The following is a 19387-nucleotide window of genomic DNA, read 5'->3' as shown; positions in this document are numbered from 1 at the left end:
TTAGTGTTATTAGTGCAAACTTTTCATGTAACTTTCTTTTCTTTAACGTTACTGTTACTAGCGAAAACCAATAATGCGACATGTTTGATATGTGTGCAGGAAAAATAGTGGCTCAATTAGTGAAAATGATCTAACTACAGAACAAGATAAATCAACTAGGGAAACAGGTCTCCATACTTGAGCCTTTCGAGTAACCTTTTTTAAATGTCTTGAAAAGATTCAGTTTTAGTGTAGGCCTATACAAATAACTCGATAATGAAATTAGAAATGTTGTCAAATAATGCCATTTTTCCTAACGCAGACGGTTAAGTCGCAGGCATAAGCAAATGTATAAGTTACAGATATTAAAAATATCACCACTACTCATTGACCGCATTTGCAACCTGATATTTAGCCTAGTAAGCTACATGTAATAGTCACATACCAATATTTGCATCCCTAAACGGCCTATGTAAAAATGTATCCCTTGCCATGTTTCGCTGTTGACCGGCAACGAAAAATTTGCGATATTTGTAAAAATATTAAATATAAAACATATATTGTAAAGATAAATTTTGGAGACACATTTAATTCGTTTAAAAGTTTGATCAATGTTTAAATATTAGCGTATATTATTTTATTTTTCCGGTATGTTTTAGTTTGTTTATTTCTGCTTCTTGATTGATTTGTCACATCCAACAAGCAAACTAGTAAAATTATATTATTCCCGACTAGGATGGAAAGAAACCTTCTATCTGGTTAAGAAGTGTTGTGATCAGGCTAAAGCGTCGAGCTGGGGTAATAGTTTTCAAACTTACTTCGCTAACCTACTTGAATACAAACAAATGAAATAAACACAGTTTAGTTAAAAAATAAATCTTTGCAAACGACGCACAGAAATATTATCGGTAGTTTAACTTCCCGTATAGTAACAAAGCATTACCATGTTTAAGAGCTCTCGTGAATCCCGATATCCTGGGAATAAGCATTTGGACACAATACGATGAGAATTGTCGGAGAACGAACCTCCACTTCTTTTCTACAGTATACCACTGAATCAAACTCTACGCCTAGGTCTTGCTTATGGATGTTTTAGATTTAACGTAACTGGCGGGAAGCTGGTAATCGGTTCCCTGGTTCTCATTTGCAGTGCAAGTGGTTTACCTATAAAACCATTTGCTTCATGTCGTGAAATCCACAATTTAAAACAAAACATTAAAATTTAAAGTTAATTCAAATATCTTTTTATTCATTTAAATTCACGTTAATTAAAAAAAAATTCATTAATTTGTATAAAATTAAATGATGTTTATAAAAATAAATGTAAAAAATTAAATAAAACACTTATAAAAAAACACGCTAAGACTATCCCCGTCAAAATGATCCAGATGTTATAGCCTACCATTCAATTTTCAGGTAATCTAACTTATTTATTTGATAAAAATATAAAAGGTAGTTCAAACTATAATTGCCACATTACCTATAGGTTACTTCACATAGAAACTCCAGCAAATGCAATAAATTTTCGATATCCAATTCTTTATAACAAAGTACAAATAAGTTCTAAACAATTTTACAGTGAAACCTTGGCACTAACAGTGATAAGCTGAAAAGTACATGAAGTCATGACTATAAAGCAAAGTGCAAACTCAAAAATCCTTAAAAGAACAGTCGATCACAGTTTAAAACAGTTGGTAAAATTTCTGGTATAGCCTAAACAAGATTAAGAATTGTTTTGATCTGAATACTTCAAATTCATCAATCTTCAGTTGTCGCTTTATCTTCAGCTGGAGCTAAAAAGAAATTGAATTTTAGCCTTTACACCAAGAGAATACAACACATTACGTCTTGTATACTACATACAAACATAATTTAAACAGGCTACGGCACGCATATACCGCTATAGGTATAAGGGGGTTATGTTAGGACACGAAGAGTAACTTACCATAAATGTAAGGCCAGATATTAGTGAGCCTCGTTATTTACCCCACTGACTTTACTACTATGGCTAACACTACTCGCTGAACTAGAGCTACTATTAGAACGAGAACGCGCAGAATCCAAAACTTCCTTTTGAGATGAAGTACGAGAAGCTTGTTCGGTGGTAGAAGGTTTGACATCATCATTAACTAAAACATCTGATTCGTGCTGCGATGCATCTTGGGCCTCATCAGAAGCAATCCTTTCGTTAACGACAGCCTCCTCAACCACATCAATATTTCGCCCAGTGTCCTCACCTAACTCATCTGATTCACTTTTCTCTTTACCTGGCTCATCTGCTTTATCTATTTCGCTTTCCTTTGGCCCATTCAGTTCTGGTGATTGCAGGTAAAGCGAAAGCAGCAATGGGGATGAATCAATTCACAGCAAACAGGTTAGGCGGTAATGAGGTCGTCAGCAAACATCAAGCAACCGTTGGTTAGTTAAGGCAGTTGTCGCAATGGTTAGACGAAAAACATACAAAATAAAAAGCAATGTTAATCAGCTTTAGAAAAAGCAATTGAAACATGAGTAACCTCGGTCACAGACCAGTGTTTCCCAACAGGCCGCAAGATTTCAGACAAATCAAAGAATTTTTAACGTTATCCGTTAATCACAGAGAATATTGTTTTAAAAGCTCCGAAGTAGTCCCTTTTCACATTAATGATAGTGGTAACCAACTTGTTCATAAACAATGCAAAAACAAAAATTGGTAAGCAATTTAGGGTGACATGAATTTTTCTACTGAAAAAGAGCGCCGCGGTCCGCGAACCAAATGAGGTTGGGAATCACTGATTTAGACGTTGATTTATGAGCAAGACTTGATTGAAGTGGACACAGGTCATGCAAGCAAATAAGTTACATTGGAATAAAATCTTACCATCTAGAATTTCGCCAGCTGCTTCCCCATCTATAGAAATTTAAGGTTAGAAATTAGAAAAGTGAATAGGGCTGGGCAAAAGAACCTTGCATCAAGAACGACATTATCGAAGTAAGAATAAGATAAAATTCGTTAAAGTGCAAGTGTGACGCTAAGTTTGTTTGTCTTATTATTAAGTTTATATTATTTCATATTATAAAACTATGTAGTTCTATAAATTACATTCGCTGAATAACAACATCCTAAATGGGCATTTGCAGCATACGGATATTAACAGAGGACTGTTTTCACATATTTGATTATATGCTCATTTACTATAACTTTGAATCGGAGACGTTAATAAGTTCACAGAGATCCTACCATAAACCAACCAAAATAATCTAAATAACGTAATAAAAATACTGATTACACAACTTTGAAAATTTATTTAGTTCTATTCAATACTGTACTACGGCTGTTTTCAAAACTAACCAAAAATCTTGTGTTTATTAACAAATTATAATTCTTCCAATTTTGTCAGTTCTCTATAGTGGCATTATCCCATATTGGTCTATATATGTAGGTTCAGCATGGGTTCTAGCACTTACTTACTTCCTTAGCTTCGGCAAAATTACCATAATCAAAGAATTTCTTTGCTTCACAAAATAGAATTTTACTAAACTCAAGTCCACTCTCGCAGAAACGTTCATATTTAAGAGGATGGTAAATATGAAGCTAACTACTTTACAATTGCTTATATTATGAAGTATCGCAAAATAATGAAACCGATTACGTTGCGTCCAAAGCGCATTTATGATTAAAAATTCTTTTTTGAGTGAAAGCTTTATTGTTGGGCAACTGTCTGTAAACTAATTTGCAAAAAAAACACAACTCAACTTGTATCGTCAGAGCTTTGGTAAAATAATGGCTGTCGTGGCTTTTGCCATAGTTCTATACGCCATGAACATCAAACTAAAGAATTACGCAACGATTCTTGTAGAACCTGAACACCATCGAAAAAAGGTTGATCATTGTTAATCAAAGACGAAACTTATGTGCCCAAACCCTTCCTAAAATTAATAAAATAAAAAATGCGTGTACATGAATTCATTCAACCTTTGGAATCTGGATTATTTTTGTGTTAGTGTATATAACGCAAGTAGTAAGTTATAAATACCTGCTTCTTCTTCAGCTGCGTCTTCTGCTTGTTCGGGTTCCGTTTCTAAAAATAAACTTTAATTTCTAAATGCGTAGGTATTTGCTTGCAACAAACATTTAACAGAGCAAACAAAAACAAAATTGTGGGATAAATAATAATGATTGTTTAATACATGCAAATGATATACAAGCATAAGAGTGAAGAAGAGTGATGAGTGATGAGTGATGAGTGATCAGTTGTTTTTATGCACTTTTATTAACAATTACATCAATGTAAACCAAAACGGAAACAAAACGGTGAAGCAAAAACAGAATTAGGTAAATGAAAAAATTGCATCAAAGTGAGGGGATGTCCAAAAACAAGCTGGCCTTAAATCGAAGAGTAGTTGTCAGTAAACGAAGTCAAATGGGAAAAATGCAAATTCATCACTTAATTATGACGAAATTAACGTTTCTTATCACATCACAAAAAAAAAACAATAGGGATGAAGCAAAAAAATAATAAAAGTGTATTTAAGTGTATAACAGGAACATTTTGTGTTAAATAAACCTAAACTAGCTTCCTGTTGGTGTATTTGTACTGGCTAATGTAAATGCTGACATACAGTACAGTTCAATCTTGGCTGTCCGGTACCGGCAGTAAAAACAAGAATGCTTTACCAGTTTATGTACTGCTATCAGTGACATTCCTATGCTGAAAATAAATGTTACCTGCAGGCTGCTACTAATCAACAACCTAAATAGATGTATTCCATCCTAAACCAATTAACTAGCTTACCATACCCAATACAAACCCTAGTCATCAGGCATATTGTTTCACATTGTGATGTTTTAATGACCGAGCTTTTCTTCATAACAGGAGGCCAAATTTGTGATATTGTTATTGGTAATAATTGCTTAACCACTATATATTCTTAAAAATCGTTTTACCAGAATGTTTACTGAGAACTACTCATTGATTTAAAACCAACGTAATTTTGGACTTGCCCCTCACTTTAAAATATGCAAATGATAATGATTACAAAATGGTTAGGTTCTATACCATCTGATTCGACAACTTCATTGGTTGTACCATCCCAGTCGAACTGGACATCGCCAAAAACAATTTTTATCTTCTCCTGTGCACTGTCTTTTGATGATGGAGAATGGATTGCATTTTCCTTGACTGACTTAGCAAATAAAGCTCTGAATAAAAAGAAAATTTAATCTAACTTTCTACATATGACATATGGAATCTCATTCTGTATATTTCTGTATAAAAATACTACCATTCCATTGTTTCAACATTATTTATAATAAAGTAGGTTTCTTAAATATGCACAAGAATGCTAATCAAACCACATCTTTCCACACGTGGCTTTACAAGAAATTCTTCTGAGCTTAAAACAGAACAGTTTGGTCTTAAAGTAAAAGACAATCTTTCCGCAAAGTGCCCATAATATGAAATCTATTAATGGTGTGCTACATGTTTGGGGAAGCGACTTGGGAAAGGGCGGAGTAGTGCACCAGTGAAGATCTTATGTATATTTATTTACGAATCTGTCAAAGGCTAACAGTTCGAAACGGAATTTGGAAACGTTCTTCGTCAAACAGGAAAGAAGCACGAGGTAGTTGATGAAGCCAAGCGTTATCACCTTAATATTGCAGACATCTCTTTAACAAGGAGCCATTGCTCTGGAACAGTTCAAGTAGCTGATGGACTAGTTGAAACTCTTCTACAGTTTAACAGTTTCTGTCTAAACGAATGTGAAACTACAGTACTCAAACTCTCCAGCTGGTGAATTGCATGGATGAATGGATTAATTTCTTGGTCAGAAGGTATTTAAAATATTTAGACTATTTAAGCCAAAGTAAATGGGATAAAGCATATTTTCTGTATAGGTGTATGCCCTTAATCCAACATCACAATACCATGAATAAGTGGACAAAGGTCGGCCTGCAGAGGGCAGCGTTAAATGAATACGACACACTTCGATAAGGAGACTTAAATTCACATGTTGGAACTGATGACTGTTCATGGAAGGGAGCGATTGAAAAACATGTGAATGCAAGCCTTAACGAGATTGAAAAGTATCTTTTCACCTGACTTCGAGAAGGTGAAAACGACTCAGTGCCGAAAGGAGTAGTAACAAAAGAACCTCATGGTTGGTTGGTTGGTCGGACCTTTCAACTGTTTAATCCAAGTGCATGGTGATTTGAATACCTGTGACTTATGGATAAACTAGGGCGTCTTGAGTGTTCATGAATTAAAAGGCAAGCAGATAAAGGTTTAGGAATTACTGTGTAACCTATTTATTGCCTATTGCATATCGTATTAAGATAAAAGCTCCACATATACCAAAAGCACTATGCCTGAATCAGATAATATCAATACTGTTAGAATTCCATTTTTTCCAATGTCTCTCTTACTAACCTAATATTAGGCTTACCACAAATCAAAAAATCTATCGTTGATACCATTCGGTGTCAGTTACCATTGTTTCAGCTCTCAGTTTTTCAGTTTTTGATTCCGTCAAAGACTGTTATTATGACATTTTATCTTGTAACTATGACATCCTGTAAACAATGCATTATGACTTTATTTCCCAGCCTTCTAAAGTAAGATTACTATTAACCCATTTGTGCCTAGCGTCCTACATGTTAGACACCTAATTAAACGTTCATAACTTTATTTCAGCAAGACAAATTGAAATATAACCAATTAGTATATGACGAAAAATAATTTTCACATGAGTTTAAAATAGTTTTATCGACATTGACTTTTTTGTTGTTGAATTATACTATTCTCAAAACGTACGATTTCTTGCTTTAAAATTTTTTCGCGGGGAATCATCATTCTTATTGACAAACAACTTTTTGGAAGATTGTTTGACTTTCAATCAACGTACAGGCTGCATTTTCTAATTTTTCACTAAATAAGCCTACTCACTACACATCGATACATAAACATGTTTTCAATTCAATACAAAATATATATTGGTATAATATAGTGGTTAAAGCGGTATCCGCGCCTGATAACATACTGCGTATAGAGGTTACTGTAAATAATGAACCAATACTGTACAATCATCCGTGGGTTGAATCGTACGAGGTTCGATCATCCATGAGTTGAATCGACCCAGAACCCCTAATAGAATTGGAACCCGAATTGTAAAAGCAAATGTTGTCATGCTTGAACTTCAAAATTTAGTTATCATAAAGTGGTAGCTTCTAAGACCAATAAGCTTACAATTTCTAAATCAATGTCTCTTTCAATTCTCACCAATGGCAATGAATCTTGGATGCTAATAAAAGAGTAAGCTCACAGGTGCAGGCTTTAAAAATTGGATTTTTAAAAACAGTTCATGGTGTAATGCTTCTAGATCATATGTGTAGCATTGAAATCTGAAAATCTTTAATATGTTGTTGAGTCTCTACTTGTTTAAATTGAGAAGTCCCAACTATGATGGCATGGTCAGTGGTCACATCACCATAAAAGTATCAGGAAATATTTGCAAAATAGCCTGTTACATAAACCAATGCTTTGAACAGAGAACCAGGTGGCACAATTATATCACTCAATATCCCTGGTCATGGCGGTGTATCTCTTTAGCAGTTAGCCAAACTGGCAGACGTGGCAAAACTGCAAACTATTTTGGGTGTTCCTGGAGCAGCTGCCTGTGACAACTCGCTTGAGAGGATACAAAGAATAACAAAGGGGGAGAGCGAATAGGCTTTACCATATATTTCTAAATTTTATATAACTTCACATAAAAACCTCAATGAATCAGGATGAGATTCTTTTGCAATCTCAGGATCTGTTGGTCCCATGATACTTCTTAACTTTTCAACAGCATTTTCAGCAGATAATACCATCATAAGTGTTTCACCACTGGTCATATGGTCAATAAGGTCATCATAAAAATCTGCGCCTTCCTGCAATTGAAAAAATAGAATGGAAAGACGAACATGAATTACTATCCGGTAAAAGTCATTTTAACAGAGCCATCTTCTGCATCTGACACTGTATAATAAATCCACATTTTTTGCGAGGTTGCCAAAAAGTAGTTGAATTGGTTGTTGTTTGAAAAAACTTTGTATATACAGTATTAACATTTACAGCAGCTAATATCTTGCAGATGCTTCATGAGAGCGTTTGCAGAAGATTTATTATCTATTGTACACAACTGCTACCACATTGTACATCTACCTTTGATTTATAGATTTCTCCTGCAATTTCCTTGGTTAAACTCATATCTTTTTGACATGATATCATGAACCCAGCCTCCTTCAGTTTATCCATGATTTGCTCTGAAATAAGACATTATTAGTTGAAAAAATAAGAAGTAAACGAAGAAGTTGGTTAACTTCTCAACATTATCTGCAAAGGTCAACGGATGTACCTTTTTCTTGCATTGCATCAGGTTTAATAACAGCTAATGTTTGTTCGATGTTAAAAATCTGTGTAAGTTCTGATTCTGCACGACTCTGAGAATCACTACCATGCAGCATATTGACTTCTGCATCTTCAACATGAAACAGTGCACTAAAAATAAAATAATGCACACAACACTTTCCAAAGTTATGTGGCTGTGAAAAACTAACATTTTAACATCTATGGACATTGCGTAAGATACCATAAAATCAATGCTGATAATGACACAACCATGTTAACATCTCAATCAGACAGCAAAATGCAGTAGACGTCTAAAGTTCATTTTTAATTATTATTAACACAAGCTTTAGCTTGCTTCATCGGGTGAAGGCAAAATGGCAAAACAATTTTAAAGTTAAGATGAACAGAATTCTGCTTGGAAATAACAAAAAATACTCATGTTACATAACAAAGTATCTAGATAACTATTATGTACTTAGTAAAGTAATAAAATGTAATTCAATCATTTAGAAAATAAAAATAAACCGCTGTGCCAAACTACACACTAATAAGCTTCATCATATTGCCAGTTTTTTAAGAAAACCATAAACCACCTTAAGACTTTACAAAATCGCCTTTTTCCCACATTTATGTGCAATGCAAAATACAATTATGCTACATTTTCTTTGTCAATTCAGTTTGTTTCCGATGGTTATGACAAACATAAGGCATCTTTCATTAGGTAGTTACTGTCTTTACCAATACCGAAAGGTGACCAATTCTATGGTGACAGTGTACAAAACGTGCAGTGCCCATCAAAAATGCAATGCAACTAAGTGCACATTACGTTTATTTTTTTTCATAAAGTCTCAAGCATGGTTGCTGTTGATAAGTCAGTGAAGTAATGCTCAAGTCTAAACTCATTTCAGTTGGGCTACAAATGTCCACCTTCAGTTTGGAATAATTACCAGAAGACCAGGTCACATTAATAGATATCATTATGCCGAAGCTGAAGCAGACTAAAGCTTGTGTCAATAATTAAAAATTATCATTTGAGAAACTAGTGCAGCTTGATAAGAAATGAACTATTATTCCATTCGTGTAAATGAAGAAAACAATCATTTTGATGCTTTACTGATTTACCGCAAACTTTCTGGATCATCCTGCTGTGCTTCTGAAACAACTTTGGGTCCAAGCATACTTCTCCATCGTTCAACAGCATCATTATGAGCCAAACACAAAGCTAGAACTGGACCACTACATTGAAAAAAAAAAGCTCTTTAAGATATGTCACATTATGTGATGTATTTTGTCAGTTTTTTTTAATTTATTTATTTCTTATTAATCACCATGTCATTTGTTTTACAAGTGGTTCAAAGTAGTCTGCATCTTTATGTTCTGCATAAAATGATTCAACTTGGTCTTGGGTGAGGGTAACTTCTTTCTGCATTGCTATCCTGAAGCCAGCCTCTTCTATCTTTTGCATGATTGCATCTGAAAGTAAGAAAAAACAATGTAATTTGTAACGCAATAAATTAAGTGCCATGTCATATTCCTGGAGTATTTCAAAACATGTAAAATCAAAAGGTGACATATGACTGAAAGTGATCATGACTTAATGTATTTCACTTGCAGAATATTGGCACAAAAATTGGACTAAACAGCATTAGTTAGCAAAAACAGCCTGTGAACATGCTTCCCTTTTCATGCCAAAGTATACTAAAACATTTTTCCGGTTATTTTCAAAGCTAAAATTAAAACTTAAAGTTTCATATCAATGAGTCAAAAGCCTAAGAATATATAAATTGTTAAGCTTACCCTTGTGAGTTTTCAAGGCATCTGGTCGAATCAGAGCAAGAGTTCTTTGTAGATATGGTTTGCTTGAAGGTGTCTTGGATCGTTTGCCAGATGCCCTGCAACAAAATTTTTAATTTTGTCAAATGCATATCACAAACACAAACAAACACAAGAAAACACAAAAATTGCACCTTGATGCTGCTGATCTTATGCTTCTTACAGTAGGAGGTCTAAAATCAGGATAGAAAAATCCAAGTTCTCTTATAGCTTCTTCAGTAGTACTGGAACCATGAAGTGCATTACTTGTAGCGTCGGTTCCATAAATAGCCCTCAAACTGCAACAAATACATTTATATTATTTATCACATTAGCTTGAATTGTATACTAATTATATTGAAAAGCAGAACTAAATTGTATATTATGGTATAAAAAATCTATGCACTATAAAAGATCAACAATAATAAATTAGCTAACAAATATTTGAAGCTAAAAGTTAAAAATATATTGTACATCAACACTTAAGTTACATCAAAGAAATAGGATAAAGTACATTTTTGCATTAACATAGATACACAAGTTTATATCCATTTACATCCTTTGTTATTTACTTGATGTCTTAAAAAAACAAAACAAAAACACAATCAAAATGAACTGTTGTGAGCGAGAACAGCTTTAACCAATTCAACCAGTGTGGTCAAACTACAAGCACAGGTATCAGTTTTGGCCTGTCAAACTATTTCTTTGACACAAAAACATTTAAATGATTGACGGCAAAGGTTGATGTTAAAACATAAACGCTTTTATGACAATAAAGTGTAAACATGGTCTAATTTAGCAATTATTGTTTGAGATACAGTTAAGCAAGTGCCACAAAAAATACCAACACAATGACAAAATAGGAAATTGGCACTTGCAATCATCAATCATTAGCTCATAGTGGGGTATTCGTTGTTAAAAAAAATTCAAAAATTCAGACACAGGAAGTAAGTTGAAATTGATTAACATCTCTTCATCCATTATTACTTCATATTAGCTCCTATTGACTCATTAGTGCTTTTGGTTTATCAAACCAACATTTCACAAAAATGCATTTGAAGCTAAACAGGCTTTTGATAGTTGGCTGGACTCATTGCTGTATGTCACAAGGGCTATTTGCTTTTCTATACTTTAACTCATTGGGTGCATCTATTTATTTCATAAAAAAATAAATCAACACATTAACATAATCAAAATCATTGAAATAAGATCATGTTTAGTTAAGTGTGGAAAATTTTAATTTGAGTTTATTGTTTTGATGAAATTATTCGGAGCATTTTAACATTTTCCGGTGATTTGATTTAAAAACACATGCTCAACAAACGCATTGATATTAATGGTCCTGCACTGGTCCGGTAGGATGGCAGCATAAGTCTGACTAACATAAACAGGTAAGCAGATTAATACTACAGGTGCAAAATTCTCAAACCGAAATATTGCTTCAAGTAACAGATTCACGTAGTTACATCAAACACTAGGCAAACTTTACAAAAGTGGAAGTACAGTAGCCATACATACTGTAGTAAAGTGACAGAGAAACATTTAGACAAAAATGATTAGTGAAATAACTACTTCATTACTGTGCTATTGCTCTGATCGCTAGGGCCCCAATTCAAGACAAAACTTCAAAACACAGGTTTCGGGTACCTGTGCTAGAAAAAGGAAAGCCTGGTTGTTTTTAAGTTTGAGAAAATGGACTTTTCGCGATAATATACTCAATATTAAATTGTTAAAGTCAATACTACTGTATATTCAATTTTTCTTTTACTAACAAATTAGTAATCAATTTTTAATACATTTTCGTGACAAATAGCCCGTGGCTCAGAAAGCTCTTTCTGACTCCACTAACGAAGGCTTGATAATAAGGTAACCAATCGACTGTTTAATCAAAACAGGAAAAAATATTTGTCATGATCAATTGAACCTTATTGAAACGGAAAAGTCTACACAAGATCATACTTGCAGCATGAAAAGGGTCAGCACAAGGTCAAACGAAGCAAAAGGTTTTCCTGGCACTGTCCTGCCATTCTTTACTACTGCCATAATTTTTCATTAGCATAGGCCTTTTATCTTCTTAAACTAAAAAAATTGATCTGTCGTTTAAATAAAATGATCTAGGTTTTCACAGTTTAAAGCCCGGGTTTCAAACCTCAAATAAAACACAAAATATTTTGGTATATCACATCTTTTATATCTTGTAATATCTTTGTTACATCTTGTTATATCTTTTGTTTATCTTCCACCTTTGTACGATTGAAAGTCTGCAATGATTTCTCTGTGCTCAAGCCCAGTTTCCAGAGCGTATCTGTGTGTATGTATTGACAGATACATTTTACTTGGTCTCTAATTTTTTCTTGTAATAGTAAGTTGGGTTGTTAAACACAAACGCACTTGTAACTCCTTGTCCAAGCCCAGTGATATTGCTTGCAATCATAACAAAAAAATAAACAAAACACCAATACCAACCTCAACAATTGAGCTAATTTAATTTGTTTAGTTGGCAGCATTACATTTATATTTTAAAGCATCACATAATTAGTATAATGTGGCCCATGCATACAGGCTGACTTTGATTTTTGGTCTGATGATAAATTAGGTTCGACCACCCTGACTTAACCAATAGTTTGAAGTATAAAACATTTTTAACCTGTTAGGATTTTCTTCTTTTGCTACTGCTGCATCAAATGGTCCAATGATTTTCCTCCATAGCTCAATAACTCCTTCACCAGTTTCTCCTTTTGTCAAAACTAAAACTCGGCATGGTCCACTTGTTACATAGTTAATGAGATCATCAAAATAACTCTGTAATGAAGTAAAATACAACTCAAGCTCATAAAGTAAAGTATTATTGAATATGCTAACTCGTTGTGCCCTCAAGACTTTGCAACACATCAAACTAGGCACGAAGCAAACTAGTTACTATATGTTTTAAAAACATCATGTGCATTGAAAACCTCTTCAGTTTTGTTCTGGTAAAATTCTCTTGCTTCTTCTTCAGAAAGCATTCTTTCGTCGTTAGCCAATATCTCAATACCTGCATCTTCAATCTGGATTTTAAAATAAGAGTTTTAAAAGAAAATGCAACCACTTTTTATATTTTATTTAAGTTTTATAATAATCAAGAAAAGTGCAAAATACATACCTTGGAAATAATTTCATCCACTTGTTCATTTTGCACAACGTCTGGTTTGATGAGTGCGACAGTAACTTGTTTTGGAACTGCCAAATAAAATTACTTTAACTTATCAACGTATTTTCCACACTATTAATTCAAATAATTTTTGAAGCACTGCCTTTTTCAAAGTGACATGTACAAAATAACACCTATATAGATATCAGTCTTAAATAACATTGAGGCAGAAGCAAAAGCAGCTGCAAAACCAACAACATACGTAGCAGAGCTAGTAATATCTTGATTGACAATCGAGCAGTTAATACCTTTTGATACCTTGCTTTTTATAAAAAGTTTATGACTACCTATAAACAACAAATAAGTAACTAACCAACACCATCATCTGCTGATTCTTCTTCTTCTGCATCTTCTGCTTCTTCATCTGGTGTTTCACTATACACGTCCCTTATCTAGGGAAACATCAGTAGTCATAAATATACTGTAGTCATAATAAAATATCAAATTAAAACTCAAAAATTCTTGCCTGTCTTTGAATTGAAAAGAAAATATGTCTATTTCCTAAAACTCTAAAAATGCATACCACTTTTCTTTCAGCTTCACCATTTAAAACTTTATGTTCTGCTTCCAGGCAACTTTGTATTGTTTTCTGGATAAGCGGGGCATTGCAACCTCGGATGGCAGCCACCAGTTCACCACTCTAAAATCAAACTATAAGTTACATTTCGTTAACATAGAGCAATATCAAACATATAATTTTTGATAATTAATTAATGAAGCATGTTTATTCTTAATGTAGAAAATGTCATCAATACAAAAGGAACAGACCGCAAAAAATAAAAAGTTTGGTTCACATTTCCCTCGATAGTGTTCCAATGAGTCCACTGAATCAACTTCCGCCTGTTAAAAGGGTATAAAGTATGCTATATCGGTGCTTGTGAGTATAACTTTAAATTGCATGTACATGCATATGCATATGTTTAAATTGTAGTGGTTTTACTGTCATTCGTTATTTCTTGAATTTCGGAAAATATTTTTATAGATAACTTAAAAATCCTGATTTTATAAAACATAACCAAAACCTTTCATGCTTTGCTTTTTTGTCTATTTACAAGAAAATTAGAACAAGTAGTGGGAAAGGTATAATTTGTACGCAAACCTAGTACAGATTATAAGTCATGATGCAAAAGAGCTTATCAACCATATCAATAGCATTACAGAATACAATTGCAAAAACTTACCGTAGCAAATCGAAGTAAATCATCCCCAAGTTCATTTTTAATCCTTTTAAGCATTCCAATAATTGCTGTGCATGGACCGCACCACTTCTGATGAGCATCAATCACTAATTCAAATTGTATTTGAATCATTGTTAATTTTTTTTTGTCAATTAATTAATGTACTAAATTTGATAAAACGTAAATTTTCTAACTGGATAAATTGTAAGACATACAGTCATGCATGCAAGCAGCAGTTTTTGAAACTGCAAGTTCTCCCCAACTTATACAAAACTGACATCTAAACTTTCATAGATGTGATCAATATGTAGAGCATTTGTAAACATTTACAAATGCGGTGCATTTTCAAAATGATGTTTCCTGTTAAAAACATCAGCATGGCTACATTTTGCAGCCCTAGGTGGCACAATAAAGAATGAGCTGCCTTGCGGTCATTAACTCTTTATAGATTAATCAAAAATTAGATAGAAACTTGTTTGTGTGTTTGGCTTATACTGTACAAAGTACCAAATTCGCAGTACTGTACTGAACACAATGACGTTGCTTCCTTGATGGAGCATAGAGCACATTACTCTTGTGATTTCCCACTTTTGAGTCTACTAACATGTCATATTTAAAACTGTTCGCTTCTATCTCTAAAACATGTTACATCATATGCTCACGTGTTATGGTTTAGGATGTATATAAGCTGAGAACACCTACTTCTATCATTTGTAAAACGTTTCCGATTTTATCTGTCTCGTATCAGTTAAGGCCAGTTGTTTTATACTAACATATTACGAAAAAAAATTGAGGATTCATAAAATAAAGTAGCTCAGTGAAGTTATCACTACATACTCAACTGAGCATTTAAAAACAAATCTATCAAACAAATTGCAACAAAGACACATTAATGCTGCCTTTTTTCTAATCAAAAAATAAAAACGTTAATGCTTTATTTGTGACTCTTAAATGCACTTTTGAGCTACCTGTATGTACCATATGCCAAGACTGATTGCAACTTTTCATCATATTACATCTTGTGCGTGCAGTTCGCTTTGTGCATAAGATATAAATAGTAAAGGTATTTAGTTTTTTTCAAAAACTACTCGATATCTGATTAAAGAACTATAAAAATCACTTTTTTCCTTTGCTATGAGATAGGTTTGCCTTAAGTTCGAGGTGATTCGTATTTCACATTCCAGAACACTTATAAACAACGTTAAAATATAAAAAAAGATAACTTTTGTCACAGAACTCAATGCAAGTCTCAGTTTACATGAAAATTAACAGAAATGGAAACGGAAACGAGCGCTGCACACATAACCAACAATGCTAGCAAAAGCCTGTTGCTAAGTAGTTTTTCTTAATAGGATTTACACTGTAAACCTACCAATTAATTAACCTGGGTATTAGTAATGTGTGGGGTAGAGCGAGCACCATAAATCAGGTGTCTAGAATCTGTAAAAACGAGTTTTTTGTGCCTACCCAACACTGGATTTTTGGATTTGAAAAGATCTCAAACAAACCTTAAACAATTTGTTCTTATGCATAATATTTCTTTTTAGAAATCATCTTAAAACAAAGCAAATATATATCTAAAAAGTTCTGCGCGAAACTACAAATTCATTGTAGAGTAGACTGTGTAGCTAATGTTAAGTTAACTAATGATAAATTAATAGTATCTGCATTGGAAAGCAAAATCGGTATATTATATACTACATACTGTTAAGCCTGTAGTTCAAAAACTTACCAAATAATTTACCTTGACCCATTGCTTCTTCCCATGTTTCTTGGCTATTAAGAGTTACCTAAAATGCATAAAACATTGATAAATTGAAGTTTTAATGCTTAAATGTATACAGTAGGAATGTGTCACACTGTCATAGAAACCTTCAAACTTGCAAATGTTAGTAGTTGCAAAATACCTGTAAAATAATTTCTTTTCTTTTAGCCATTTTTCACTCAGTGATTAAATATAAAAGAAGGTTTCAACCATATGCAAATTTCTTCAAAATAAAATAATGAGATTTTAGTAATCAACTAGGAATCAATAAAAAACAAACAATCAAACAAACAGTTAAACACACTCTTATGCAAATAATGTCCAATAAACTTATATTAATTCCACAAAGCTAATATAGCTTTGCTGACCAATACTTGGTACAATAACCATACAACGAGTTGTGCCGCCAAACACAAATTTCACATAATGAACATATGAAAGAGCTAGTATTACGGAAAACACGTCATTAAGTAAACTTTAAACATTTTAGTAACAGATGTCATGCAGTGACACAAAAACAATGATGTGTAACAAAACAAAACTAACCATTTTTTGTTTTAAATGTTAAACAAAAATCAGCACATAAAAAATTAACAAACTGACAATACACAATATAGATCATGCCACATGTGATACAGAACTAAAATGTCAATAGTGAAAAATTATTATTAACATCTCACATACAAAATGGTAAAATGCTATTGTAACAAAATAACGGTTATAAAAGTTAATACAATGTATAGAAAATACAATATGAGTTATATTATCTGAGACGTATCGCAACAATATCAAAGAAATCATAAAACAACATTTTTGTGTCGAGGTGATGTCAAACTTTTATCTAAACGAAACAACGGTTGTAAAACTGCATACTGGCAATAAACATGTTGATCTTATAAATATGCAACCATTCAACTTTTTATTGAAATATATTGCATATACAGTATATAAATACAAATTGTGAATATGAAGCACAGAGCAGCGGGAAACTTGGAGCGCGTGTAGCTTTCACTTTATGCAAATGTTTTCTTTGAATAATATTCAACTAACTTGCATAGTAATCCTTACCCAAAGGCACTTGATGGAAAAACCCACAAAACTCGACATAAAAGCATCAATTGGCATCATAAGAATAATATGCAATACGGTACATCTTTAATGGCTATTAAAAATCCTTACAGCAAGTTAATAGGTATCATGTCAAAGGCAATAGCATATCAGTGTGTGGTGTCTATACTACAAAATATGTTTGCTTGAACTAAGCTACAGGTAAATTATTAGGGATGAGCCACCAGGAAGAGTATTCCAGTTCATGTGATTCCAAACATCATGAAGGTCAACACAAACGAATCCCGAATTTATTCCCATCAGCATCAAACGATAAAATGTCACCCAAAAGTTGTCAAACTTTTCTTGTTACGTGACATAAATGTTAAAAATTGCTTTGTTTAAAAAAATAATATTGTATTCAAGTTCACCATTGCAAGTTTTGTGTTTGCATTAACATTCCACACAGACAGCATTTGGAGAATCTATTCGGGTTTGGGTTCGTATCGGCCCATCGTTATAAATCACACATAATATTAATGTTTTTAACTGCAAAAATAACTCATTAACTACAGGCTCATCTTACAGAAATAATCCATTTAATATTTGCTGATATATGATGTTATTTCAAGTATACTTTCTGAGGCAACATATTGTTAACATTGGCTAGAATCATCTCTTTCAGTTACATACTAATAATAACTGAACTTCAGCACTTTTTTGTAATTTCAGGGTTCTTTGTGAAAGTGTTTATTTTGGCACTCTTTATTAAATTCCCGTAATCTTTTCTAAGTAATCTTGCAAACAAGACAATATTAATGACAGTCATCACCGCCATGCCTACAGTACCTATGCTGTGAAGCATAGGAGGCACAACACCTCTGTGAAGAACAAGCCATCTCACCATCCAAGCTAAAGTGCAAATACGAAATAGAACATACATAACAATATTGACCAGACTGTTCATACGATAAACAAATGAAGTAGGAGGTATACCGCCTAAGTTGAAAAGCTGCCGAATATGAAGAAAAATCGAACTAATTTCACACAATAAAGAGACAATGACAAAGTTCACATATACATCTAAGATGACAGCTACACCAAATGAAACAATAACAACAATATGATGGATAATGATCTCCCAAGCACTTGATAGCTTTCGATAGAAGATTGCATGCACCAAGTCATGTACGAAATATCCAAGAGATACGTAAGTCACAACAACGGCTGTAAAACTATGACCATCGCGCATTTTGGATGCAAGAGAGGAATCGAGGTAAAAGCAGAACAAACAGCCCATGCTAGCTAAGCATGAATGGGTTAAAGAGACTGTAATGTTAAACCATCTTTCAAACTTCTTGTGAAGCACAACATTTTCAGGAATAAGACACAAACTTCGAATAACAAAGCTGCATAGTTTGAACAATATTGCAAACCCCAGAGTAAGTAATAACCCAGTGCTAGAATCAGTTAAATACATACCTAGCTTACAAATGTATTTAAAAAAGCAAGCACATAGAAAAAGAGTTATCTGCAAAATATAATTGCACTAACTAATATAATTGTTGATAAAGTAATATTAATTATACACTTGCCTACACTGATTAAAAGAACTCTCAAAAATTCATAACTTATATATATATATATAAACAATTGTCTTAATTTGTAACTACCATAATAAAATTCCATGACAATAAAAAAACAGTTTAAAACTGAGGATAATGTAAAGATTAAGATCATCATGTAAACATCTTTCTAGTATAACAAGCACCTACTTGGAAAGGTGTTAAAAAAACTAGTATAAGAATACAGTGGAGTAGCAATAATGGTTTAGTGATGCACTTGAACATTTACACAACAAAAGGAAATATTAAATGGTGAACAAATGACTGAGTTGTATGATCAAATGAATGGCTCACACTAAATATGTAAGATTTACTGCAACATTTCAACATTTACTAACATCAAGGCACCATTGGCGAACTTTATAGAGTTGGCAGTGGCACTAATAGATTAAACGAGTATGCATGTCATAATTAAATTC

The 19387-nt window shown here is 33.1% G+C and overlaps 2 protein-coding genes across 4 annotated transcripts; both read right to left on the bottom strand.

Moving 5' to 3' along the window:
* Positions 1 to 1206: 1206 nt before the first annotated feature.
* On the bottom strand, positions 1207 to 16572 carry LOC143468199 (thioredoxin domain-containing protein 3 homolog). Of its 3 annotated transcripts, none has more exons than XM_076965230.1 (21): positions 16439 to 16572; positions 16264 to 16321; positions 14535 to 14638; positions 14122 to 14193; positions 13877 to 13993; positions 13667 to 13745; positions 13306 to 13382; positions 13118 to 13210; positions 12811 to 12965; positions 10319 to 10462; positions 10149 to 10243; positions 9680 to 9824; positions 9474 to 9587; positions 8359 to 8501; positions 8166 to 8266; positions 7734 to 7891; positions 5019 to 5161; positions 3996 to 4040; positions 2840 to 2869; positions 1925 to 2294; positions 1207 to 1772 (listed from the first exon to the last, which is right to left on the bottom strand). In XM_076965230.1, exons 1-20 carry the CDS (start codon positions 16466 to 16468, stop codon positions 1945 to 1947), a joined length of 2253 nt encoding a protein of 750 aa, XP_076821345.1. In that variant the 5' UTR covers positions 16469 to 16572; the 3' UTR covers positions 1207 to 1772; positions 1925 to 1944. The 3 variants fall into 3 exon arrangements, with proteins under 3 accessions (XP_076821345.1, XP_076821346.1, XP_076821347.1); XM_076965231.1 differs by having other exon boundaries at positions 2247 to 2294; XM_076965232.1 differs by lacking the exon at positions 1925 to 2294.
* LOC143468201 (TLC domain-containing protein 2-like) lies at positions 16554 to 18826 on the bottom strand. The gene has a single exon (XM_076965235.1). The coding sequence runs from the start codon at positions 18821 to 18823 to the stop codon at positions 18053 to 18055; it is 771 nt and encodes a 256-aa protein (XP_076821350.1). The 5' UTR covers positions 18824 to 18826; the 3' UTR covers positions 16554 to 18052.
* Positions 18827 to 19387: the final 561 nt, after the last annotated feature.

The sequence above is a fragment of the Clavelina lepadiformis genome, chromosome 8 (genome assembly GCF_947623445.1).
Source record: "Clavelina lepadiformis chromosome 8, kaClaLepa1.1, whole genome shotgun sequence".
In the NCBI taxonomy this organism is placed as follows: domain Eukaryota; kingdom Metazoa; phylum Chordata; class Ascidiacea; order Aplousobranchia; family Clavelinidae; genus Clavelina; species Clavelina lepadiformis.
This window is presented reverse-complemented; position numbering and strand designations above follow the sequence as displayed.